Source organism: Hyla sarda, chromosome 1 (genome assembly GCF_029499605.1).
Source record: "Hyla sarda isolate aHylSar1 chromosome 1, aHylSar1.hap1, whole genome shotgun sequence".
Classification (NCBI taxonomy): Eukaryota; Metazoa; Chordata; class Amphibia; order Anura; family Hylidae; genus Hyla; species Hyla sarda.
The window spans coordinates 56,664,057-56,691,848 of record NC_079189.1 but is presented as its reverse complement, the minus strand read 5'-3'; the positions used below and the strand labels follow the sequence as shown (position 1 = coordinate 56,691,848).

Here is a 27,792-nt window from a genome sequence, read left to right as displayed (position 1 = left end):
CCGTGTTCCCAGCTACAAATTGGGACCACGCTATCTTGGTCCTTTCAAAATTTTGTGCCAGATTAATCCTGTCTCTTATAAACTTCTTCTCCCTCCTTCTCTTCGTATTCCTAATGCCTTTCACGTTTCTCTTCTTAAACCACTCATCATCAACCGTTTCTCTCCTAAACTTATCTCTCCCACTCCTGTCTCCGGTTCTTCAGACATCTTTCCTGTAAAGAAGATACTGGCCTCCAAAAAGGTCAGAGGAAAAACCTTCTTTTTGGTTGACTGGGAGGGCTGTGGTCCTGAAGAGAGATCCTGGGAACCTGAGGACAATATCCTAGATAAAAGTCTGGTCCTCAGGTTCTCAGGCTCCAAGAAGAGGGGGAGACCCAAGGGGGGGGGTACTGTTACGCCGAGCGCTCCGGGTCCCCGCTCCTCCCCGGAGCGCTCGCTACACTCTCGCTCCCGCAGCGCCCCGGTCAGATCCACTGACCGGGTGCGCTGCGATACCGCCTCCAGCCGGGATGCGATTCGCGATGCGGGTGGCGCCCGCTCGCGATGCACACCCCGGCTCCCGTACCTGACTCGCTCTCCGTCGGTCCTGTCCCGGCGCGCGCGGCCCCGCTCCCTAGGGCGCGCGCGCGCCGGGTCTCTGCGATTTAAAGGGCCACTGCGCCGCTGATTGGCGCAGTGGTTCTAATCAGTGTGTTCACCTGTGCACTCCCTATGTATACCTCACTTCCCCTGCACTCCCTCGCCGGATCTTGTTGCCATTGTGCCAGTGAAAGCGTTCCCTTGTGTGTTCCTAGCCTGTGTTCCAGACCTCCTGCCGTTGCCCCTGACTACGATCCTTGCTGCCTGCCCCGACCTTCTGCTTCGTCCGACCTTGCTTCTGTCTACTCCCTTGTACCGCGCCTATCTTCAGCAGTCAGAGAGGTTGAGCCGTTGCTAGTGGATACGACCTGGTCACTACCGCCGCAGCAAGTCCATCCCGCTTTGCGGCGGGCTCTGGTGAACACCAGTAGTGACTTAGAACCGGTCCACTAGCACGGTCCACGCCAATCCCTCTCTGGCACAGAGGATCCACCTCCTGCCAGCCGGCATCGTGACAGATGTGTTGCGGAGAGACCTCTACTTCCGAAGCATCCGAGGAACGAGAGAGAGCATCGGCCCTAATGTTCTTGTCGGCAGGGCGAAAATGAATTTCAAAGTTAAAACGGGCAAAGAACAAAGACCACCTGGCCTGGCGAGGATTCAGCCGTTGGGCAGACTGGAGATAGGAGAGATTCTTGTGGTCGGTGTAAATGATAACTGGAAATTTTGATCCCTCCAGCAGATGCCTCCATTCCTCAAGTGCCAATTTAATGGCCAGTAGTTCTCGATCCCCGATGGAGTAGTTCCTCTCCGCCGGAGAGAAGGTCCTAGAAAAAAACCCACAAGTAACAGCATGCCCGGAAGAATTTTTTTGTAGAAGGACCGCTCCAGCTCCCACTGAGGAGGCATCAACCTCCAATAGGAAGGGTTTAGATGGGTCAGGTCTGGAGAGCACGGGAGCAGAAGAAAAGGCAGACTTGAGTCGTTTAAATGCGTCTTCCGCTTGAGGAGACCAGGACTTAGGATAGGCATTCTTCTTGGTTAAAGCCACGATAGGAGCCACAATAGTGGAAAAATGAGGAATAAATTGTCTGTAATAATTGGCGAACCCCAAAAAACGTTGGATAGCACGGAGTCCGGAGGGGCGTGGCCAATCTAAGACGGCAGAGAGTTTATCTGGGTCCATTTGTAGTCCCTGGCCAGAAACCAAGTATCCTAGGAAAGGAAGAGATTGACATTCAAACAGACATTTCTCCATTTTGGCATAAAGTTGATTGTCTCGAAGTCTCTGAAGAACCATGCGGACATGCTGGCGGTGTTCCTCTAAGTTGGCAGAAAAAATCAGAATATCGTCCAGATACACAACAACACAGGAATATAAGAGATCACGAAAAATTTCATTAACAAAGTCTTGGAAGACGGCAGGGGCGTTGCACAGGCCAAAGGGCATGACCAGATACTCAAAGTGTCCATCTCTAGTGTTAAATGCAGTTTTCCATTCGTCCCCCTCCCTGATGCGGATGAGATTATAAGCACCTCTTAAGTCCAGTTTGGTAAAGATGTGGGCACCTTTCAGTAGGAAACTGGTCCGACATCATCTCCAAGTGCAGGGAACATTGTGAAAGAAAGCCACGGCAAAACTTAGAGTCCCCATCAAATTTATCCGGCAAGGATAGTCGTAGGCCGGAAGCGGCCACTCGCTGCGGAGGAGGTGCAGGAGCAGGCGGAGGAGATGATTGTTGAAGCTGTGGTAGTAGCTGCTGTAGCATCACGGTCAGTTGAGACAGCTGGTGGCCTTGTTGCGCTATCTGTTGCGACTGCTGGGCGACCACCGTGGTGAGGTCGGCGACAACTGGCAGTGGAACTTCAGCGGGATCCATGGCCGGATCTACTGTCACGATTCGGCTGGCAGGAGGTGGATCCTCTGTGCCAGAGAGGGATTGGCGTGGACCGTGCTAGTGGACCGGTTCTAAGTTACTACTGGTATTCACCAGAGCCCGCCGCAAAGCGGGATGGTCTTGCAGCGGCGGTAGTAACCAGGTCGTATCCACTAGCAACGGCTCAACCTCTCTGACTGCTGAAGATAGGCGCGGTACAAGGGAGTAGACAAGAGCAAGGTCGGACGTAGCAGAAGGTCGGGGCAGGCAGCAAGGATCGTAGTCAGGGGCAACGGCAGGAGGTCTGGAACACAGGCTAGGAACACACAAGGAAACGCTTTCACTGGCACAATGGCAACAAGATCCGGCGAGGGAGTGCAGGGGAAGTGAGGTATACATAGGGAGTGCACAGGTGAACACACTAATTAGAACAACTGCGCCAAACAGTGGCGCAGTGGCCCTTTAAATCGCAGAGACCCGGCGCGCGCGCGCCCTAGGGAGCGGGGCCGCGCGCGCCGGGACAGGACCGACGGAGAGCGAGTCAGGTACGGGAGCCGGGGTGCGCATCGCGAGCGGGCGCCACCCGCATCGCGAATCGCATCCCGGCTGGAGGCGGTATCGCAGCGCACCCGGTCAGTGGATCTGACCGGGGTGCTGCAGTAGCGAGGATGTGGCGAGCGCTCCGGGGAGGAGCGGGGACCCGGAGCGCTCGGCGTAACACAAATATTGCAGGGGACAGTCCCAGCTCCTTCCCCTAGCCCGGGAAAAGAGATGAACCTATCTTTGTCTGTTTAGTTTTGGCCTGGCCATAGTCAGAGCCCCATGCAAGTCCCTCAGCTCTGCTATTCCTGAAGAAATCAAAGTCTCACTAGCCTAGGTATTGCTAATGTCATGCATACCTCCTACATATAGGTCATATCTTACTAGCCCTGTCTGCTACTAAGTCATTCTTCAGCCCAGTTTAAGCCCCACTGCAGGGATACAGTCTACATTTCTACTTCAAAAGAGATTGGCAAGCATAGAGCCTAAAAAGGGCCTTGATGTGTTTCATTGGCTGGTCTATTGGCTTCCACTCGGGCCAGTGCCAGCATGTCGGCCAAGTCAGGCACATATCTACAGGAAACATTCTTGTACATGTGACAAAACATTAAATGGGCACTGTCAAATACAAAAACTTTTTATATGTTGTACATCTTGGTAAAACATTACCCTTTCTAACAAAATTTTATTTAATTTTTTATAGAAATTATGGCTTTAAACTGACCATAAGGGGCCCTTATACCTGCTTTGACACCAGAGGCAGCATCATGGACAGCTGATGACGGATGGGCAATGGACAAGGCTCTGCTGCGTTCGCTCCCGGCCTGTCACTCTGCTTGCAGGAGCGCACAGCAGCCGGAAGCGAGCACACAATAAATAAAACCCTGCGACCCCCAAGATTCTGTCAGCTTTGAGGGATGCAGTGGTGAAAACCACATCAGATCTCCACAACAGCCGACATCAGCTGTTTTCCCCAGTACGCTCCTAGAATCACTGATGCTGTAAGTACTAGGAGCGCACAGGGAAAAGAGCTGATGTCGGCTGTTGCGGAGCTCCCGGGATCACCAGCAGTGCGTGCCGCACATATGTCAGCCAGACCCATCTCTGCCAGCCCCCTTTCTGTCGCTCACTGGAAGCGCCGCTCACCTCTCTCATCTTCCCTAGCATTAGCAAAACTACAACTCCCAGCATTCCCTGCCTGTGAGGACATGCTGGGAGTTGCAGATTTGCTAATGCTAAGGCAGATGTGAGTGGGCAGATGCTGACATTTCCCCCAGCATCATCAAAACTACAACTCCCAGCATGTCCTCACTGTCCGTACATGCTGGGAGATGTAGTTTTGCTAAAGCTAAGAGAGATGTGAGCGGCAGATGCTGATAGCATACTGAGGGAAGAGGTTGAGGCATGCACAGTGAGGACAGGCTCCCTCCCTTTAAAAAGGTTTTTAAACCAAGTGAGCTACAGCAAAGGTGTATTTAAATAAAAAAATTAAAACGGTCCTAGAGACAAAAAAATATATATGTATATACATGATCAGGATTAGGTATTGAGTAACAATATTTTTGTTGTTGTTGGATCTGACAGGTATACTTTCAAGATTAATTTCTGCAAAAGCAGAATTCAGTTAAATGGGCAGTGACTAAATTCTTCTTCCTCTGAATCTCAAGTTGTACCACGAAGCTGGACTGTTTCAAGCCACATTCAAGTATATGTATTGTACTGTATTGCATCAGGGGTTAACCCCTTAATGACATGGGGTTCTCTTGATCATTAAGGGTACTCTGGTGGAAAAAAAAATGTTTTCTAATGAACTGGTGGCAGAAAGTTAAACAGATTTATAAATTACTTTTTTTTATTTAAAAATCGTAATCCTTCCAGTACTAGTCAGCTGCTGTATGCTCCAGAGGAAGTTGTATTGTTCTTTCCAGTCTGGCCACAGTGCTCTCTGCTGACACTTCTGTCTGTGTCTGGAACTGTCCAGAGCAGGGGAGGTTTGCTATGGGGATTTGCTCCTGCTCTGGACAGTTTCTGACATGGAAAGAGGTGTTAGCAGAGAGCAATGTGGTCAGACAGGAAAGAACTATACAACTTCCTCTGGAGCATACAGCAGCTGATAAGTACTAGAAGGCTTAAAGGAGATATCCAGTGGTGAAAAACGTATCCTAATGATAGGGGATGAGTTTCAGATCGCGGGGGGGGGGGTCCAACCGCTGGGGCCCCCCGCGATCTCCTGTACGGAGCCCCGGCAGCCCACAGCGGCGGCTGACACGCCCCCTCAATACAACTCTACGGCAGAGCCGGAGCGCTGCCTTCGGCAATCTCCGGCTCTGCCATAGTTATATTGAGGGGGCGTGTCTGCCACCGCTTCGTGCGGTGGTCAAGACTCGCTATCTGGCCAGCGAGCCGGGGGCCCCGTACAGGGGATCGCGACGGGCACCAGCGGTCGGACCCACCGGGATCTGAAACTTATCCCCTATCCTTAGGATAGGGGATACGTTTTTCACCACTGGACTACCCTTTTAAGATTTTTAAATAGACATAATTTACAAATCTTTTAAATTTTCTGCCACCAGTAGATTTAAAACATTTTCAAATCTGGCATCATGTGGTAATGACTTTGGAAAACTTTTACTGTGCAAAGTGACTCTGGGAACGTTTTCTTTTACGACATATTGTACTTTAAATTAGGAGTAAAATTTTGTTGCTACATGCAATGGTTTTTGTGAAAACAATGAAATAGTGTGAAAAATTGGTTAACATTGAATTGTTCTAGAATTGAAATTCTCTACATGGCGTTTATGACATTCAATGTTCTGTAAAAATGACTTTATCTTTGTTCTGTGGGTTGGTACAATAATGGCCATAGCCAATTGAATATATTTTTATATAATTTTTTTTTTTTCCTTTTCACAAAATGTATCCAACAAATGTATGACATTTAGACAGAAAGACAGAAAAAAATCTATGCGTTGTCATAGCTGTCTGGTGATTGACTGAGGCTCCAATGCGTCGTCTCGGAAGCAGCTACAAGCGAGAGCAGCGGGGTCCTGGAATTTACTGGACTGGGAGCAGCAGGGGAGATAAGTATTGCTTATTTTTTAGCAGCTCCCAGCAATATATATATATATATATATATATACACACAAAAAATGTTAATACAATGGGGAGTTTCATCAAAGAAGGAAAGTTTACCAGTTGCCTATAGCAACCAATCAGATTGCTTCTTTCATTTTTAAAATGGCCTCTGAAAAACCACATAAGCTATTTCATTAGTTGCTATGGGAAACTGCACCACTTTTTTTCTACTCCCTCACTGTGAAAAAAAAAAAAAAAACATATTTGGTATCAATGCGTGCGGAATTGTCCAAACTATGCGTAAAGGCAAATAAATTCAAAATGCCAAATTTGCATATTTTTGGTTACATCACATTATAGAATAAAAAAATCAATAGAGTGAGCATTGCCGCCGGTATGTATATACGGGGAGAGGGGGGCTTACTTTAGTTTTCTTTGGGCAGCGGAGAGGCTAGATTCACCCCTGGCTTCATGCATTGGTCACACTGAAGATAGCCGACCCCCCCCACATGCAAATTTTCCATAGGGGTCCAAAAAATAGATTTACTAAATAGATTTAACATTTCTTCCACTGACATAGATCCCCCTTCAATTGCCATGTATTAAGACAGTGTTTTCCAAGCAGGGTGCCTCCAACTGTTGCAAAACTACAACCCCCAGCATGCTCAGACAGCCTTCGGCTGTCTGAGCATGCTGGGAGTTGTAGTTTTGCAACAGCTGGAGGCACCCTGCTTGGAAAACACTGTATTGGGGAATATGTTCATGGAAGTATTCTATAAAGTACATAAAGAATATTATAGCTAGTTGCTATCTATAAACATATGTGGGGAGGAATGTATCCCCCATTAATGGAGCAGTTGTCCATAGCAACAGATTCCAGCCTTCTGAAAATAAAAGCTGGAATCTGATTGGTTGCTATGGGCACATTATAGTGTACAAGCACTCAAAGTGAAAGTGAAACGCTTTTGATCTGTTTTGCCTCCTGCGGCTTGCCGTCCGGTGGATACAATGTGGCAGAGCTGATTCCAGGTCTTTCCGGTACAATGTTGCAGTTGTTGTTCCTCGCCCTGTGCGGGGCTGTCACCTGTGCGGACCCCATTCATGTGTTTGTGATCCCCCACAGCCACATGGACGTCGGCTGGGTGTACACAGTGCAGGTACAGGCTGCATATGGCCGCTCTATGTTACATGCATTCTAGTATGTAGGTTATAGGGAAAACAACTGACACAGGGTTTGGGTCATGTGACTCAGATCACGTGGTGTACAAAAAGGTTCATTTAGTACTGGACACTATAAGGAGTGTACTAGTCCATAAGGAGGAGGGGAAGTATTCTGAAATGTTGCAGAATTGGGTTAACAACAATGCTTTCTGGGACTTGTAGTGACAGACAGATCACCAGGAAGTTGCACTAGGACAGTGGTCTCCAGACTATGGACCTCCAGATGTTGCAAAACTGCAGGTTTTGCAACATCTGGAGGTGCACAGGCTGTCTGGCCATGCTGGGGGTTGTAGTTTTGTAACATCATGAGGTGCACAGGCTGTCTGGCCATGCTGGGGGTTTGTAGTTTTGCAACATCATGAGGTGCACAGGCTGTCTGGCCATGCTGGGGGTAATAGTTTTGCAACATCATGAGGTGCACAGGCTGTCTGGCCTTGCTGGGGGTTGTAGTTTTGCAACATCTGGAGGTGCACAGGCTGTCTGGCCATGCTGGGGGTTGTAGTTTTGCAACATCTGGAGGTGCACAGGCTGTCTGGCCATGCTGGGGATTGTAGTTTTGCAACATCTGTAGGTACACAGGCTGTCTGGGTATGCTGAGAGTTGTAGTTTTGCCACATCTGGAGGTCCACAGACTGTCTGGGTATGCTGGAAGTTGTAGTTTTGCAACATCTGTAGGTGCACAGGCTTTTTTTTTTTTTTTTTTAGATCCTCGGCGGTTTTGCAAAGTCGCAGCATGTTGAGCCAATGGCGTTTCCCCCCCCCCCCCTGAAATCTTAGCGTTTTTCTCCCATAGAAGTCTATGGGAGTGAGAAAAAACGTCAAGAAAAGCGACATGTGGTTTTTTTTAACTTTGATGTTTTTTTCAGGCTTTTTTTTATTATTTTTTGGACTTTAGCGATCCAAAAAAGTGATGGAGATACCGTATATACTCGAGTATAAGCCGACCCGAGTATAAGCCGAGACCCCTAATTTCAACCCAAAATCCCAGGAAAAGTTATTGACTCGAGTATAAGCCTAGGGTGGGAAATACCTCATCCCCCCCGTCATCATCCAGACCCGTCATTAACATCCTCATCATCATCCCCTTGTCATCATCCCACACATCCCCCCTTCATCATCCTCTTATCATCCCACACATCCCCCCTTCATCATCCCCTTATCATCCCACACATCCCCCCTTCATCATCCCCTTATCATCCCACACATCCCCCCCTTCATCATCCCCTTGTCATCATCCCACACATCCCCCCTTCATCATCCCCTTATCATCCCGCACATCCCCCCTTCATCATCCCCTTATCATCCCGCACATCCCCCCTTCATCATCCCCTTATCATCCCACACATCCCCCCTTCATCATCCCCTTGTCATCATCCCACACATCCCCCCTTCATCATCCCCTTATCATCCCACCCCCCCCCCCTTCATCATCCCCACCCCCCTTCATCATCCCCACACCCCCCCTTCATCATCCTCTTCTCATCATTCGCCCTCAGTGGTCTTCAACCTGCGGACCTCCAGAGGTTTCAAAACTACAACTCCCAGCAAGCCCGGGCAGCCATCGGCTGTCCGGGCTTGCTGGGAGTTGTAGTTTTGAAACCTCCGGAGGTCCGCAGGTTGAAGACCACTGCGGCCTTAAACATCATCCAGCCCCCTCTCACCCCCCTTTAGTTCTGAGTACTCACCTCCGCTCGGCGCTGGTCCGGTCCTGCAGGGCTGTCCGGTGAGGAGGTGGTCCGGTGAGGAGGTGGTCCGGGCTGCTATCTTCACCGGGGGCGCCTCTTCTCCGCGCTTCCGGCCCGGAATAGAGGCGTTGCCTTGACAATGACGCAGAATTACGTTGGCAATGAACGCACCTCTGCGTCGTTGTCACGGCAACGTGACTATTCTGAGGCCGGGCCCGAAGCGCTTAGAAGAGGCCTCCCCGGTGAAGATAGCAGCCCGGAACACTATCCCACCGGACCACCTCCTCTCCGGACAGTCCTGCAGGACCGGACCAGCGCCGAGCGGAGGTGAGTACTCAGAACTAAAGGGGGTGAGAGGGGGCTGGATGATGTTGAAGGCCGCAGTGGTCTTCAACCTGCGGACCTCCGGAGGTTTCAAAACTACAACTCCCAGCAAGCCCGGACAGCCGATGGCTGCCCGGGCTTGCTGGGAGTTGTAGTTTTGAAACCTCTGGAGGTCCGCAGGTTGAAGACCACTGCGGGTGGGGGAGTTCACTCGAGTATAAGCCGAGGGGGGTGTTTTCAGCACGAAAAATCGTGCTGAAAAACTCGGCCTATACTCGAGTATATACGGTACCTTTTTTTTTTTTTTTTTTTTTTTTTTTTAATAACATTTCGTAGGGTACCATTAAAAAAAAAAAAAAAAAAATATATATATATATATATATATATATATATATATATATATATATATATATATATATAGTAGGGATCGACCGATTATCGGTATGGCCGATATTATCGGCCGATAATCACGATTTTGGGCATTATCGGTATCGGCAATTATCTTGCCGATAATTCCCCGCACCGCGACCGCCACCCCCTCGACCCGCCGCACCGCACCTCCGACCCACCGCACCGCGTCGCACCCCCCACCGTGATGCTAGGCGGTATACCGGTATGGATTTTTTCCCATACCGCTATACCGGTCGGGCCCCTCCCCCACCCTCCGAGTGAATAAAAAAATTTAACTTACCCGTAATGGGGGTGGTCCAGGCCATCCTTCCTTCAGGTAGTGTCCGGGGGCGTTCCGGGTGGTCCGGTCCGGGCTGTCCTTCTTCTCCCACGGTCTTCTTCTCCACTCCGGGCAGGCTCCGGCCTAGTACGCTGCATAGACGCCGCTACGCTGTGACGTCAGGTGCGTCGCTGCGCACGGGCGTCACTGCACAGCGACGTCTATGCAGCGTACTAGGCCGGAGCCTGCCCGGAGTGGAGAAGAAGACCGTGGGAGAAGAAGGACAGCCCGGACCGGACCACCCTCCACCCGGAACGCCCCCGGACACTACAGGAACGATGGATGGATGGCCCGGAGCACCCTGGCAGGTAGGGGAGAGAAGCGGGTGGTGGCGGCGGCGGCGGCCTATGGCCCCGCAAAAGCCACTGCAGATCATTGATTTAAAGCGCCCGCTTTAAATCAATGATCTGCAGCGGTGTCGCAGGGGGTTAAATAGCCGATAACTTATACCGGAATATCGGTATAAGTTATCGGCTATCGGCCCTAACCTGCACCGATTATCGGTATCGGCCCTAAAAAAAACGATATCGGTCGATCCCTAATATATAGTAGTGAAAGAAAAAATTGTATCTAACAAAATTTATCTTTTTTATAACAACATTTTATAAATTTTAAAAATTGGGATCAATTTATGTGTGCTGGCAGAGCGCTAAAAATTTAGCCGACAAAAATAAAAATGTATTGTGTGTGTTTTTCACTTTCTTCCTTTATTTTTTACATATTTTTAGGTAGTACTACTACTCCCAGCATGGAACACACTGTTCCATGATGGGAATAGTAGTACCTGTACTAATTGACAGACCACCCGGGTCCATTGCGATCCTCCTGTATAATGTATAGATGAGGCCGGCTGCTTTTCAATGGTCCCCTGCACTGCCGTATATTTAAACCTATTCATATTTTCCGCAGAGATTTGTAATTGGCCAGATGGATCCAGCCAATCACAGCTCTCTGCAGGAAATATGAACAGGTGTATATATACCTCAGTGCAGGGGACCATAGAAGGATGGCCGCCCGCATCTATACATTATACAGGAGGATCATAGGGGGTGTCAGGAGTGATACCCGCTGTGATCTGTTCTTAACTGCAGGTACCACTACTCCCAACATGGAGCACACTCTGCTCCATGCTGGGAGCTGTAGTACCTGCAATAATAGACAGATCGCAACACGTGTCAGAAGTTACACTTGCTGCAATCTGTCTATTAATGCAAGTACTACAGCTCCCAGCATGGAGAAGAGTGTGCTGCAATTAAGAACAGATCACAGCGGGTATCACTCCTGACACCCGATGCGATTGTCCATAATATAGTAGAGATGTGGAGCTGCTCTATACAGCGCTCACATCTCTGCACTATACTCTGGCCAGTGATGTGTATAGAACATCACTCATTCATATTTCCCTCAGAGCTGTGATTGGCTGCGGAAAATATGAATGAGTGATGTTTTATTCACATCACTGGCCAAAGTACAGAGCAGAAATGTGAGCGCTGTATAGAGCCGCTCCACATCTCTACTATATTATGGACGATCGCATCGGTTGTCATGACTGACACCTGGGGCGATATGTCTATTAGCACAGGTACTACTTCCAATCGTTGTGCCACGCGCTATTAACCCTTTAGACGTGCAGTTCAAAGTTGATCGCCGCGTCTAAAATGAAAGTAAAAGCTTCCCGGCAGCTCGATCGGGCTGATCGGGACAATCGCGGTAAAACCGCAATGTCCCAATCAGCTAGCATGCGAGCGGAGGTCCCCTTACCTGCCTCCATCGCATCCGGTCGCCGATTAATTGCCCCAAACCTGAGATCCAGGCTTGATCAATTGACTGTCGATTACATTGATCTTTGCCGTGGCAATGCTCTGTCTATGAGATCGGTATGTGCAGTGAAATAGCCACCAGGGGGGCTATAACACTTCCAAAAAAAAGTGAAAAAAAAAGTTAATAAAGATCATTTAACCCCTTCCCTAATAAAAGTAAGAATCACCCCCCTTTTCCCATTAAAAAAAAACCTGTGTAAATAAAAATAAACATATGTGGTATCGCCATGTGCGGAAATGTCCGAACTATAAAAATATATAGTTAAACCGCACGGTCAATTGCGTTCACGCAAAAAAAAATTCCAAAGTCCAAAATAGCGTATTTTTGGTCTCTTTTTATATGAAAAAATGAATAAAAAGCGATTAATACAAAAATGGTACCGATAAAAACTTCAGATCACGGCGCAAAAAATGAGCCCTCATACGCGGAAAAATAAAAAAGTTATAGGGGTCTGAAAATGACAATTTTAAATGTACAAATTTTCCTGCATGTAGTTATGATTTTTTTTTTGAAGTAATACAAAATCAAACCTATATAAGTAGGGTAGAATTTTAACCATATGGACCTACAGAATAAAGATAAGGTGTCATTTTCACCGAAAAATGCACTGGATAGGAATGGAAGCCCCCAAAATTTACAAAATGGCATTTTTTCTTCAATTTTGTCGCACAATTAATTATTTTTTCCATTTCGCCATGGATATTTTGGTAAAATGACTAATGTCACTGCAAAGTAGAATTGGTGGCGCAAAAAATAAGCCATAAATATGGAATTTTAGGTGCAAAATTGAAAGCGTTATGATTTTTAGAAGGTGATGAGGAAAAAATGAAAATGCAAAAACGGAAAAACCCTGTGTCTTTAAAGGGTTAAAGGACAACTGTAGTGCAAGAGTTTTATATATTCCTGTGCCCGGGCCTCAAAAATAAACATAATAAACTTTAACTTACCTTCCTACGTGCCCCCCGTCGGTCCAGTATCGGCCTCGCGGTCCAATGGTGCTAACCTCATTCAACTTCCTGGAGACGGGGACGCCGCAGAGTCGTCGGTGTATCACCGGCCGCATCGATGTCCCGCCTCGGCCGGTGATAGCTGAGCCCACTGTCATGTAAGAAGCCGGCCAGAGCTCCTTACATGACAATGGGCTCAGCCTATCACCGGCTGGGGCGGACATCGCGGCGGCCGGTGATACGCCGACGGCTCTGCGGCGTCCCCGTCCCCAGGAAGTTGAATGAGGTTAGCACCATTGGACCGCGAGGCCGATACTGGACCGACGGGGGCACGTAGGAAGGTATGTTAAGGTTTATTTTTGAATCCCGGCACAGTAATATATAAAAGTCTTGCACTACTGTTGTCCTTTAAAGATCCTCAGGCTTTGAGGATTTGCTAAAGCCTCGTTCACATTGTTGTCGGACTCCACTATTTGGAGTTCCGTCACCTTTTCCGTCAGAATTATAAGAGTTTAGCGGAGGAAAAAAAAGTGCATGCACTATTTTTTTTCTCTGCTTAACTACCGGATCCACTTGAATGGGGCCCGCAGTGTCCCTTGTGTTCCGACTTGTTTCATGGTCCATTCTGCTAAAAAGAAGCTAAACGGACCCTGAGCAGGACAGAAGACAATGGCAATGTGAACTTAGCCTAAGGCTCTGTTCACATGCTGGAATGTCCATCACAGAAATGCACATCTCATACAGTAGACGGCTATGCATTCCGTGCGGTTTCTGCAGAAAGAATGAACAGGTGCATTCGGGGATCACCTTTCCTCGCCATTCTATGTTTTCAGGCTAGCCCAGATCAGCACAGGTGCTGTAGAAGGCTTTTTACTGGGCTTTACAACTACGGTAGGTGAGAATTGGTCTGCAAGGGAAGCACCTGCAGGCAGGTTTGTAGCTTGTGTGAGTAACACATTTGTTGACTGTTGTGTTGGGTTTATTTTATTATAAGAGTAAAGGTTGTATTTTTTTTTTTTTGTTACTGAACAATAAAGACAGGAGAAACCCTGTTTAAAGGTAACTTTCAAGTCCCTGGCTGCTATTTTGCATATACTTGACTGATTCTACAGAGCTAATCTCCCACGCAGTAAAATACAATGTATATGCAGCTATATAGCATTATGGTTGCATGAACTTCAAATGCCATTTTACATAAAATACTGGATCACATTACTTTACCCCAAGTCAAAGTCACAAAATGTTCCTGTGATGGAGTGAAAGGGGCAGTTCATATACAGACACTGCAGCCATCCTTTTTATAGCCTTGTGGATGGACCTGCCTGGAGTTTTCCTTATCTTGTGGTTTAGATTTTATTGATTTCATATATTCTTGTTTTAATAAATTACAAAGTGATATAATTTCAGGAGAGCATGCATGCCTATGCCGCCAACGTCTACACAACAGTCGTGGATGAGCTGATGAAGGCCGAGCATCGCAGGTTTATTGTGGTCGAGCAGGAATTTTTCCGCTTATGGTGGGATACAGTGGCAGGAGAACTGAAGAAGCAGCAGGTGAGGATTCAAAATTTCCAAATAACAAGCCTTCTTCAAGCAGTCACCTGTTTTATGCTGCCCTAACCTCAGGCAGCATTGATTAGGTGCAGGGAGGGTGATGCTGAGGAAGCCTGCTCATGTGTAAAAACTTTTTTCTACCTTTTTTGTAGTGAATAACAAGTAGTAGACTCTTTTATCTATCTCTTTTAATTATAATAAAGTGATGCCCACAGCTTCTTCCCTTGTGGTTATCCCCTCCCATCCTTCCCCCTCCCAGCTCATCACCCCCTCCCATCCTCTCCCTCCTATGTAATCACCCCCTCCCATCCTCACCACATGTTCTGCCCTGTCCAATAGGAGAGCAGGCTGCAGCTGCGTGCTCACAGCACATATCAGCCTGCAGAACTGACTTTTACGCAAATAATGTAGCCGCCAGGGATGTTATGGGGGCCAGTACGTAGATTGCGCAGCCAACCCAACATTTACGCTTCCAAGCGTAGGGCTGGCTGCGCCGACATGCAGCAGAGAAGGGGTCCTGTGTGTGCAGGCACTCACAGCTTATACAGATAGGCTGCGGCCCTGAAACACCCCTACATTGTGCTCACCAATTTGGGCTGAGCGTATAACAAGCTGTTGAATAGTTATAAGGTGGGAGGAGAGGGTCCGGCGCGATGAATGGCCGGGGGAGTGAGTTGATCACACAGCGGCTCATGGGAAATCTTGACGTAGCATCGAACAAGATGCCGGCCCCATAGAGAATAGCAGGTCGACGCTACGAGCATTAGGGGACCAGGGAGCAAATTCCCGTGGTGGCATTTCAGCGAAATGGCTCAAATAAGGTAATGAAACTCAATTACTAAGTTGCATAACTTCATATTTAATGACATTAGAGCGCTACTTTATTAGCGCTGCAGTTGTCCTATAATCATTGCTACTTATTGCTGCTTTTTCCTCTCACTTGATATTGGGAGCCCATATAATTTTAATATGGCGCCATATTATTTCTGATTTCACCGCAGTTTTTTTCTGGGTTACTCACACTATGGAAATGGTTCAAACCATTGTCATATGGCAAGCTATCCTTGTATTTTCTCTGGTTCACAGGTGCATCAGTTGATACAGGAGGGGCGATTGGAGTTCATTATTGGTGGACAAGTGATGCACGATGAAGCTGTTACTGCTGTAGATGATCAGATCTTACAACTTACAGGTACTCTCTCACTATGGGGGAGATCTAACAATACCAGTGGGGTATTTACCCATTGTAACCAATCAGTTTGCTACTTTAATTCACCAAAGAGACTCTGAAAAATGAGAACTGGCATCTCCCTGGTAGGCAGTTTCCTAATGGACCTTTCGAGCCCCAATGCAAAATCTATAAAGGCACCCTCAAATTCCTGTGCCATTGATAATACTGGTGTCTTTTTTTTTTTTGTGACAGAAGGGCCTTTAAGCCCCATCAGGAACCAGGACAAGGGTGCAACTATTACTTCTACACCCCATATAACTCACCTTGTTGGTTCCTATGCACAACAGCTTTACTTGTACCCTGGGTTAATTTTTATGTTAATGTTCAATGAAGACTAAAAGGTGAAAGGGAGTTAAGCCCTGTAACCCCATCCCCACATTGCGGAGGCATTGAGGCATAGTGTATATGCAGGCACGCCTATGAGTGGCCTGCTATTTATAAAGGGGTTGTGTTTTTTTTGTTTGTTTTTTTTTTGCCGTTTATACAACTAAGTTATATAAGGTTGATGAAATTCTGATGAACATTAGATTAAACATTTGTCTTTATGCAGAGGGACATGGCTTTTTGTATGAAACATTTGGGGTAAGACCCCAGTTTTCTTGGCACGTGGATCCCTTTGGAGCATCTGCCACTTCACCTACCATATTTGCCTTGTCTGGATTCAATGCCCACCTTATTTCCCGGATTGATTACGACAGTAAGGCTGCCATGCAGGATTCCAAGGTATGCAAAATCTATATACAAACAATTGCATTGCAAAAATAGTCATTCCCTAATGTGTTTTTGTAAATGATCTGCTGATGGGCTTCTAGTTCTGGGATATGAGAAGACATTCTGTAATTTGTATGTTCAGTATGTACAATTTTGCAGTTTCTTAATACAGTCAATTCTTTACATCTTTACTAATAGTTTCCAATATGACCGTATTGTCGTTTTTTTTTTTATGAGGCCCATGTTTAGACAGAGGGCAAAATTTTTTTTAGTTTCTTGTGAATTAGTGGGTGTCCAATGATAAGGCCTGGCGTGGTATGCCTGTGGGTGGGCTGCTATAAATTGATCCCCATAGCGATTAGTCTCCTCCACTATCATCCCAACCAATTCTTCTGTAAAGAAAATTTGGAAAAAATCAGCTTCATTGAACCCCGCTGTATTTATGTGAATGCCTGGAGTGGCCACAAAGTCAGGCACCTGGGGTGAAAAATTAGAAGCCGGAGCCCACTCTGAGTTGGTACTAGTACCTAGTTCCGTGGTGACACTAGGACCTGGCTCCGCACTATATCTAGGACGCCTGCGAGGCGGTTCCTCATCAGACTCAGTGGAGGAGAAGGAGGCAGATGAAGAGGGCAAATATAATAGTTCAGATGAATCTGAGGAATCTGATGCCAGGATGGCATATGCCTCCTCAATGTTGAGAGTCTGACGGCTTGACATTTTGGGAACAAACAGTGGCAATTAACAAATCGTTAGAAAAATTTAAATTTTTTTTATATTATTTGGGTTTTTTATAATTTTTATTTATTTTTTATTTTTTTTATGGAAAAAATAAAATAAAATGAAAAACTTTACCACTAGGAACTAACGGTGGAAAACTGCCGCGGTGCAACGGCGGTATTTGAGATGGTGTGCGACAAGTGGTATACGGGGGAACTTTAGTGTAACTGATATCAGTGACAGGGCACTGCTGGGCACAGTAAAAAAAAAAAATTCAGGCACCTGCTTTTTCTAGCTTCAGTCACTGTTATATTCAGTGACTTGCACTGATTTATTCACTGCCAGCAAGCAGATTATGAAGAGCAGGGATGGATGCCTACAAAGGGTAAGGGGCACTGCTGGGCCAAAAAATAATTTTATTTTATTGCAGGCACCACTGAAATTATGTGATTTCTTCTTTTTAACTTCTGAGTGACTTGCACTGATTTATTCTTTATGGCTACTGGATCGCAGCACAGGGACAGAACAGAGGGTGCCTATAGATGGCACTACTTAAGTTGGCACTACTTTTTTTTTTTTTTTTACACTTTTTCTTCACCAGTCACTGTTATTATCAGTGACTGGCACAGATTTATTTCTGCCAGCGGCAGCAGCAGCAGCTGATCGCCGGCAGCTACAGAGGCTGATCCCACCGAGGACAGAGGGGCACAGAAGTGGCTCACAGGGGGGCACAAAAGTGGAGGACAGAGGGGCACTTTTTCTTCACCAGTCACTGTTATTATCAGTGACTGGCACAGACTTATTTCTGCGGCGGCAGCAGCTTATCGCCGGCAGCTACAGAGGCTGATCCAGGGGCACAGAAGTGGCGGACAGAGGGGCACAAAAGTGGAGGACAGAGGGGCACAGAACGGGCACAGTAATAAGGCTGTTAGATCTCTCTAGTAGTAACAGTAACTCCTGCTCCAATCGCTACTGTCACAGAAGTGAAAGCATCGGAGAAGGAGTTACTGTGTCAGATCTTGGATACATTGTGATAGGTCCCTTCCCGGACCAATCACAATGATCCTGGACCAGGATCACCTCTGATTGGTCCCTGGTCATTAGGCAGAACTTCTCACCTGCCAGAGACAAACGGAGGTGAAAAGTTCAAGCCGCGGGATGCAGCAGCAGCGGCGAGTATGTAAATGACGGGTATACCCGTCACAACGCGCTGCATCCTATGACGGGTATACCCGTCATTTTGCGTGAAGGGGTTAACACTACAAGCTGCTGGAGTTCTCCCTATGTGTCTTTCTGCCTGTCTCTCTCCTGCCACTTCACCTGACCCCTCTACAATGACTTATGTTGGCAGCTGTAACTGTTCCCTCAGTGAGCTTCACCATCTTGACATGGATTTAACTTAATCATTTTTGAAAGGAGAAGGCTGCCAGAAAAGGAGCATAATTGGAGAAAGATTAGTTTTTGTTTTTTTTATTTGCTTGCATAATTTATGAGAGATATGGTGAACTTGTAATGTCCATTTAAGTTTATTTTATTGAGTGTCCTTTTAGTGCTAAGCTAGTTGATAATGGTGCAGTCATTCAAAACCATTTGCCAAACAGCCAAATGATATCCTTACCCGGGAAGCCCACACTACATGTAAAGCAGTTCTTACTATTGTCTCATTTACAAGATAGTTCACCTTACCGGCTGCATTGCAATTTTGTTATATACAGTATCTGCCACTTCACTATTGCCCAATTGGGAATGTATTCAGCCATTGTGTTATCGCACTCACTATTTTAGTGTTGTTATACCATATTAATATCCTTTCTTATTGTTTACGTCAAACCTCACAATTACCTATAACTGTCCTTCGCATCTATCTGGTGTCCCAGTATGTACTGTACAGCTTGTGTTTCTTTTAATGTTATCTATTCATTTATTTATGCTTTTCAGCTGGCTGCAGTTCTTTGGTATGAGTGATATACTCTTAAACTTTTATGTTTTACTGTACATTATGTCCCCTTCTGCTTGTGTCAGGACAGAACATGGCTTCCCTTGTTCATACATCTGTTTCCCCTGATACCACCAATGGTTGCAGTATGAAAACCTAAGAGGAGGCTGAAGCCAATAGTAGAATTGTAGCATTATGTCCCTTCTGCAGCTCTCTGGTACAGTTCCAGGGCTAGGGGCCAGACTTTCCTTTTGAACTAGTATTGTTTCTCCTTAAGAAAACAAGCGATTTGTTAGTTCTTTGTTGTAATTGCCAAGAATGAGTCCTTGCAACAAGCCCCCAAATCTCAAGGGGTACGTTGCACAGTTTGGATGGATATTCGGATATTCTTATCTCTTTTCTTTGCAGACGCTGCAATTTGTTTGGAGAGGATCTCGCTCCTTATCTGAGAAGCAGGAGATATTTACCCATGTCATGGACCAGTTCAGTTACTGTACCCCGTCTTACCTGCCATTTTCCAACAGGTACAGTAAGAATCAAGATAAGTCTTCTTACAGTATTAAAAAATATGTCTTTCTTCTTACAATGCAGTGCCACACCTGTTCTCAGGTTGTGTGTGGTATTGCAGCTTAATCTGATTTTATACAGTGAAGCTGAATTGTAATACCAGATAAAATTCATGGACATGTATGGTGCTGTCTCTTCTTCTATAAAATTAAAGTTATTGGGTTTATTATTTTCTGGTGTAGACAGATCGAAACTTTGCTTAAAGGGCTATTCCATGATTTCTTTTTTTTTTTTTATTTGATTATGCTACAGGGGCTGCAAAGTTAGTGTAGTTCATAATATAGTGTCGGTACCTGTGTGTGATGGTTTTCTCACAATTCTTATGTGATTTTCACCCCAATATTTATTTTTAGCAGCATACAAAATGAGGTTGCAATGCGGCCGAGACGTGACTTACTAGTCAGCTGATGACAGGGAGCCTGTCTGCTTCAATGGGTGGAGGGATCGCTTGGTGGAGAGAGATCAATCTGCAACTAATGCAACAGCTGTAGGCACCCTAATTGAAAACCACAGGTCTTTTGAATGGATGCAGCTCATTTATGTTTCAATGGGTGGGGTGGCTGATGTGTGAGAGGGAGGAAAATGGAATTATGGGATTTGTAGGCAAAAAAAGAAGACTCAAACAGAAAATACCAGTTCACAAAAAGATAGCCACAGTGTTATGGTAATCTCACAACATAGCCATTTAGCCCCAAGACAAGCACAGGTCCTTCCTAAGCATGTCCATTACTGTCTGCCAGGTACGTACTAAAATCACCTTATGGTGGATAACCCCTTTAATGTTAGGCATAGGTTCAGATGACTACTTCAGTCTTGTGATTAGATGCCATGACCAAGGTAGAATGGCTTATTGCATCCTCCCTGACATCCAGTACTAGGGAGTTTATACCCTGCTAGCCTCCTCTCTTTGTAGGTATAACTTTGCAAAGTCCGGTTTACTGCAGGTCTGTTGTGCATTTCTGGCGATTGATTTATTTTGGACAAAGCTAGTTAAAAGGGCTATCCAGAAATAGAAAAACAGAACCAACAACAGCACCACACCTGTCCTCAGGTTGTATGTGGCATTACAACTTGGCTCTAGTTAATTCAATGGAACTGAGCTGCAATACTTAAAGGAGAACTCCGGAATATAAAAATTGTCTCCCATAGTGCCGGCAGTAAAAAAATAAAGATGTACATACCTTCCTCCGCTCCCCCGGGGCCTTCGGTAACCAGCTCCGGCCTCCGCCGTGATCCTCTTCCTGGTTGCCGGTGGTCGGAGAGTCTTACTGCGCTCAGCGAATCACCGGCTGCAGGGAAGTCCCGACTCGGCCGGCTATAGGCTGAGCAGCAGTGTGACGTTTTCGGCCCCGGCCGCAGGTGCCGGTGTAGTGAAGAATTTTGTGTCCTGAAGCGTTTTCACACTGCCGCTCAGCCTATCGCCGGCCGAGTCTAACTTCGCTGCGGCTGGTGATTGGCTGAGCGCAGTATGATTCATCCGACCACCGGCAACCAGGAAGTTGGTCGCGGCGGATACCGGAGCCGGTTACCGGAGGCCCCGGGGGAGCGGAGGAAGGTATGTACATCTTTATTTTTTTACTGCCGGCAGTATGGGTGACAATTTTTATATTCCGGAGTTCTCCTTTAACACAACCAGTGGACAGGTGTGGTGCTGTTCTCAGAAGTAATCATCTATGTTTTTGTAATCCTGGATAATGCTTTTAAGATGATAAAGAACAGTGCTTAGTACAGTTGTGGTGAGGGTGGGATGAGGGCAGATGGCATTAACCCCTCGTGGTCGTGATGCCAGGACGTGGTCTTACCTCTACACCACCCGCTTGGCTAGGCCCAAGGAGGTGAGCAGTGACTTCAGAGACCACAGGGCTTGGATGGACTTATAGTGGACATGAACAGTTTGATGCAGGGCCACGGTGACTTGAGACAGACTTGACTTGGACTGACTTGACTGAGACTGACTATGACAGACTTCACCCTGTTTGTAGCTTACTGGGCTTTGACTTGGACTTGGGGGGTAGTGGACTTGTGGATCCATGGCTGCGTGGTAGACTTTAGGTCTCCTTAGGACACCAGACACTGTCTCAAGACTTGACCTCACTGCAACACAGCTAAGCAGGAAAAGAGACTGAGCTAGCTCCACCCAAGGGCTTATATGGGTGAGACTATGGAGGGGTACCATAGGTCACCCTGTAGGTCACATGGTCACTGGTACCTTCCCTGGTTACAATCACATGACAACAGTACTTAAAGGTATAGAACAAATTATGTACATTGCATTGAATAACACTGCATTATTTAACTATTCAGGACACATAGGTGAAGGGGAGGCCCAGGGGTCACGGAATGGAGTCTGCCTGACAGGGCAGCAATGGTACAGGGGTGCGACCCCTGTACTGGGCTACCACACGGTATTATGTCCTGTCTTTATACTGATCAATTGAGCATCCAGCTCAAGAATTCAGAGTAGTGATGTCTTGTGACATGTCAAATCAATAGCAATGTACCGCCATACGGATTAGATAAATTATGTCACTGTTCTAATACATTTCAGTGCAGTCCTGATGTATTAGCATGCACATTCAATAGAGTTGTGTGCTGCAGCAGAATGTGTCTCTCTTTCAGTAATACTAGGACCATTGAACAGACGTCCATTTTCAGTGGCTGTAAGCAAAATGAACAGTAGCTTTATCTTATCACACATACAAAATAACTATAGGATGTTTTAAAAGGGATTTTTTCATCGCAAACTGTGAACATCTAATATGTGAAATCCAACTTCTAAACCCCAGCCATCCTCCTTTATCCAGAGATTGGGTTTCCTTGACATCTTTTGATCATGGTTAAAGCGGAGATATAAAAGACAGCCCCTACCTGTGTCCTGTGGATATGCCATCATTCTTTATAGTGGCAAAACACATTTTAATGCAGTTCTATGATAGTACAATTGTTTTAGTAAAGGAAAAAATTTAGTACATTTACCCAATGACAAAGAAATGTTCAGTCTATAATTTTAGTTATAGGTTTATTAGAACAGTAAGAGAGAGAATAACAACAAAATATCCAGAAAAACACACTTCAAATCAGTTAGGAATTAGTTTGCATTTTAAGTATTTGATTCCCTATCAATGAGTAAGATATCTTGCTTCCAGGTGTCTTTTTTTATACAGATAACAAGCTGAGATTAGGAGCACTCTCTTAAAGGGCCCTGTATAAAAGACACCTGGGAGCCAAAATCTTACTGAATGATAGAGTACAATGCAAGTCAAATCATAACTTGAAATGCGTTTTTTTGATTTTTGTTGTTGTTCTTTCTCTCGCTGTTCATATAAATCTGCCATTAAAATTCTAGACGGATCATAATTTTTTCATATATATATTCAGGACCTCGGACATTGCCTGCACATTTGTCACTAGTGCAGATTATGTTACTGTAGATAAAGTGGCCTTTATATAGTATAAACTGCTGTATATTTGTAGGAGGGAATTGTTACCTATGAGAAAAATGTAATAGAGAATTGCAGAATAAACAAACGCACTCCAGCCACATAATGCTCAGTTTATTGTTCTCACTTTCCTAGGTCAGGTTTTTACTGGAATGGAATTGCTCTGTTTCCTGATCCGCCAAAGGATGGTATTTATCCCAACATGAGTCTCCCAGTTACAGGAGACAGCATTCACCAGTATGCTGAAACCATGGTGAAGAATATAAAGACACGTGCTGCCTGGTTTAGAACCAATGATTTATTGTGGCCCTGGGTAAATATAATTTCTGTCAGCTTTGGTTTTTCTTCTTCAGTTTCTTTATTTCATAATGTTTTATGGTGCATAATAGATACAGTGGTCCCTCAACATACAATGGTAATCCGTTCTAAATAAACCATCGTTTGTTGAAACCATCGTATGTTGAGGGATCCGTGCCATGTAAAGTATAGGACAGTGGTCTCCAACCTGCGGACTTCCAGATGTTGCAAAACTACAACTCCCAGCATGCCCGGACAGCCAACGGCTGTCCGGGCATGCTGGGAGTTGTAGTTTTGCAACATCTGGAGGTCCGCAGGTTGAAGACCACTGGTATTGGAGGTTATACTCACGTGTCCCCGCCGCTCCGGACCATCACCGCTGCCCTGGATGTCGCCCTCCATCACTTTTGCCGCATCCCCGTGGTGTCCCCGACGCTCCGGGAAGGTCTCTGCTGTCTGGGAACGTCGCTCTCCGTCGCTGCCATGCCGGTCCTATTGGATGACGGAACGGCGTGCGCGGCGACGTGATGACGACGATGGAGAGCGCCGACGATGCAGGGAATCCTGAGGAGTATGCTACAGAGCCCCGAGGACAGGTGAGTGATCGTCAGCTGACCACACGGGGCCATCGTAGGTCGGGGGGGTCACTGTATTGTATATTATATATATTGTATAATAATACTACTGAGTACCCGGCATTGCCCGGTTTTTCCTTCCTAATCCTTGTTGAGGATGAAAATAAACAAAGGAGGAAGCTTTTGACTTCATATCCCGTCCTCATATATTGTTGTCATATCCCGGTCCTCCTATCCCGGTCCTCCTATCCCGGTCCTCCTATCCCGGTCCTCCTATCCCGGTCCTCCTATCCCGGTCCTCCTATCCCGGTCCTCCTATCCCGGTCCTCCTATCCCTGTCCTCCTATCCCTGTCCTCCTATCCCTGTCCTCCTATCCCTGTCCTCCTATCCCTGTCCTCCTATCCCGACCTGTAATATGTGGACCAGGTATTGAAATATCTCCAACCGTACGGAAGCTGTGTGGGAACATACATTTCCATTGATTTGCATGGGACTTTAATCAAAAACCCCGACACTCACAAACGGGGGGTAAATAAGGGTTAAATTAACTATCCTATATTTTAAGTGGACATATAAGTAACATGTGACCAAGTATTATCGAAATATAAATAAGTTATGCAATAACATATATTTCCCATTGACTTGTATGGGACTTTAAACATAAACCCCGCCCCTGGCAAATGGGGGTGGGTAAGGGTTAAATAACCTATCCTATGTTTGTTGTTGACATATAAGCAACATGTGTGCCAAGTTTCATGTTAATATCTTTTGCCGTTTGGAACATACACACATACATACACACACATACATACATACGCACACACACACACTGAGTTTTATATATATAGATAATGCTAAAATTATAATGCAGTGGAATACTTAAAAACTTAAGGGGTTATTCTTACAATAGACACTCCATACGTATTTGTAGTATAAGCCAACAATGACGGATGGGTCCAGTTACCACCTTTAGGAGAATCAGGATCCTTTGCTCTCGAAAGGACAATTTTCAGACCCAAGGCCTGATTATGGAAACATACATGTGTTTTATAAGACATGGGTGTGGGGTCATTCAGATGGTGTATCCTTTTGTTTTTTGTGTATTGCATTTTATTGGGGGGGGGTCTGGCTGTTTGTTTGTATCTCCTTTGAAGTCATGCACTCTGGTCTCATCATATGATCAAAGAGATAAGGGGTCAGGAAGAGAGATGCCCCACCTGGTGGGATCAGAGGGGAGGGAGGGGGGGAATGGAGTTTCCCTCCAAAGAAGCAGATAAGACTTAAAATGCTGGACTCAACTGTTGTTGAAGGCTGTGCAACAAGCTGACAAGACCATCCTAAGAACAGCTGGAACTCGCTCTCATGGACTTCGATATCATCATGCTGTAAAAACTTCATCTTTTTTGTTTTTTGAACTTGCCTTGCTAAACTCTTTTATATATGTTTGTACCTGTATGTCATTTGTTTCTGTATTTTTATATATTTAGCACTGTGATACCTTTTATCAGATTAAATGTTTAATCAGCTCTGGTCTTTGATCTCTAAATATTGGAGCTCAACTTTCTGAAGGCAGCTCTGGTGGAAACACGTTTATCTGAGGGTTAATTTGGTGACTTGCTAGGACTAGTAGTGGATACCCAGAGGTCTGGTGGCCTTAACCTTTGCACCATCACACTCTCTCTAATGTCTTGGCTGGACCGATAGGGTGTGTTCGTGACACCAATAAAGAGCTGATAAGAAAAGAGCACATAGCCAACATTATTATCCATGGCTGGAAATATTGACTATGAGATTGAATATTCGTAATTGAAAAACCCCATTAAGAATGTGCATTTTGCCCTGAATATTAAGATTTAAAAAAAACAGAGAAAGTGCAGAGAGCACATTTAAAAGGGTATTCCCAATTCAAGATGTTATCCCCTATCCAGCTGATTGGTGGGGGTTAACCTCCGGGGACCCCACCAATTCAGACTACAGGAATAAATTAGTATCACCAGCCGGGTCCTTACATAGGACTTATATAAGTGTAGATGAACACCTCCTGTAACTTGTTTATTAACAGTTGGATGTATATGGTTGTTGTATTGTGTTGGTATGTTTTTAACTAATTTTCCTGGCTTACCATTGCAGGGATGTGACAAGCAGTTCTTCAATTCTTCTGTCCAGTTTAATAACATGGATTTTTTACTGCAATATATCAACAGTAAACCAGAGTTTGGAGTGACTGTGCAGTATTCTACACTTGGAGAATACTTCAAGAATATATATAATAGGAATATGATCTGGGAGGTTCGAGGTAGTCAGGATTTCCTTCCTTACTCTTCAGGTATTGTTGGCAAACTCACAGCTCTACTGATAGATACATGTGATAAAGGGTAATAAATACTGTATATACTCGAGTATAATCTGAGTTTTTCAGCACAATTGTTCGTGCTCGAGTGAAATCTCCGCCTTCAGTGGTCTTCAACCTGCGGACCTCCAGATGTTTCAAAACTGCAACTCCCAGCATGCCCGGACAGCCGATGGCTGTCCGGGCATGCTGGGAGTTGTAGTTTTGAAACATCTGGAGGTCCGCAGGTTGAAGACCACTGGATTGACAGGCGGAGATGATGAAGGTGAGGGGTGGGGGGGATGATGACAGGCGGTGATGATAAGGGGGGGTGGGATGATGATGGGGATGATGACAGGCAGTGATGATGAAGGGGGGGTGTGGGATGATGACAGGGGGTGATGACAGGCGGTGATGATGATGGGGGTGTTAATGACGGGGGTCTGGATGATGACGGGGGGGGGGGGTGATGTATTTCCCACTCTAGGCTTATAGTCGAGTCAATAACCTTTCCTGGGTTTTTGGGGTGAAATTAGGGGCCTCGGCTAATACTCGAATATATACGGTACATAATGGATTGATAGATACTTAAGCACAATAGTAGGGTACCAGCGAAATAGAGGTTCAAATCACAATCCACATTCAAATATAATCTCTGCCTTGATAGATACTGTAGATAAAGGTATAGATAGATACTTTAGATTGTTACATATGACATAGAGACAAGAGATAGAATTATCTAAATTCATACACATCTTAATAGTTAACATTATATTATTGTTTTACCTTTTTTAGATGTATTTCAAGCTTGGACAGGATTCTTTGCATCCCGAAATGTCCTGAAAGGAATAGCACGCAGGGCCAGCTCGCTGCTGTATGCGGGGGAGTCTGCATTTACTCTGTATCTGCTGAAGCATCCTTCTGGAGCAGTCTGCAAAATGTGGGCACTAGAACAACTACAGACCCTCAGATGGGCTGTCTCAGAGGTGAGCCTTAAGAGTCAGACCTCTAAGGCTAGGTTCACGTTGCAGCTGTGCATCGTTCCGTTCTAGGTCCGTTGGGCTCTTTTATTTTCTTTTTTGTGTTTATTTATTTTTGTGCCGAACAGCCAACAGCACAACTGACTAGACCAGGTCCCAATGTTTCCCATTGATTTGAATGGGGTCTGTTGGGGATCGTGTAGTTCACCATTTTTTTCCCCCTGCATTACGACGGACTTGCCAACGGTACTCCATATAGCGGAGCCCAACAGCACGGTGAACCTAGCCTAAGGCATTGCGTCAGAATCCAGATGTGTAGTAAATCTGTGACTTCATTTATTTCAGCTGGTTTTCTTCCAAACTTGTAAATGTCCAAGTGTGTGTCTAACCTGAGATCTCATGGGGTTTGTAGCCTTGTGTTCCCAGTTTCCTTCTCCAAGACTGTACCAATACCCCTGAATGTTCCTTGGGCTCTCCTGTACTTATTTTCCTGTCAGTCAGTCACTGTCAGTTTATGTGAATGTCCTCCCTATCTCTAAGGTGGAGTAACGCTTGAAACTCTTTTGATGAATAATTGTTTTCCAGCATTTAATTGTCAAAAAATTCTATGATCTGTAAAACAAATATGATATTTAAAGGGGTTCTCCGGTGC

At 45.7% G+C, this 27,792-nt stretch overlaps 1 protein-coding gene across 1 annotated transcript in view; it reads left to right on the top strand.

Moving 5' to 3' along the window:
* The first annotated feature begins 7,030 nt into the window (after positions 1-7,030).
* Positions 7,031-27,792, top strand: part of MAN2B2 (mannosidase alpha class 2B member 2) — a 57,892-nt gene continuing 37,130 nt past the window's right edge. The window contains exons 1-8 of the mRNA XM_056555101.1: positions 7,031-7,228; positions 14,207-14,353; positions 15,440-15,545; positions 16,135-16,307; positions 19,360-19,475; positions 23,094-23,271; positions 25,962-26,157; positions 26,956-27,146. Of these exons, the coding sequence (XP_056411076.1) occupies positions 7,115-7,228; positions 14,207-14,353; positions 15,440-15,545; positions 16,135-16,307; positions 19,360-19,475; positions 23,094-23,271; positions 25,962-26,157; positions 26,956-27,146 (1,221 nt within the window). The 5' untranslated portion in view covers positions 7,031-7,114. The remainder of the gene's footprint in view (positions 7,229-14,206; positions 14,354-15,439; positions 15,546-16,134; positions 16,308-19,359; positions 19,476-23,093; positions 23,272-25,961; positions 26,158-26,955; positions 27,147-27,792) is intronic.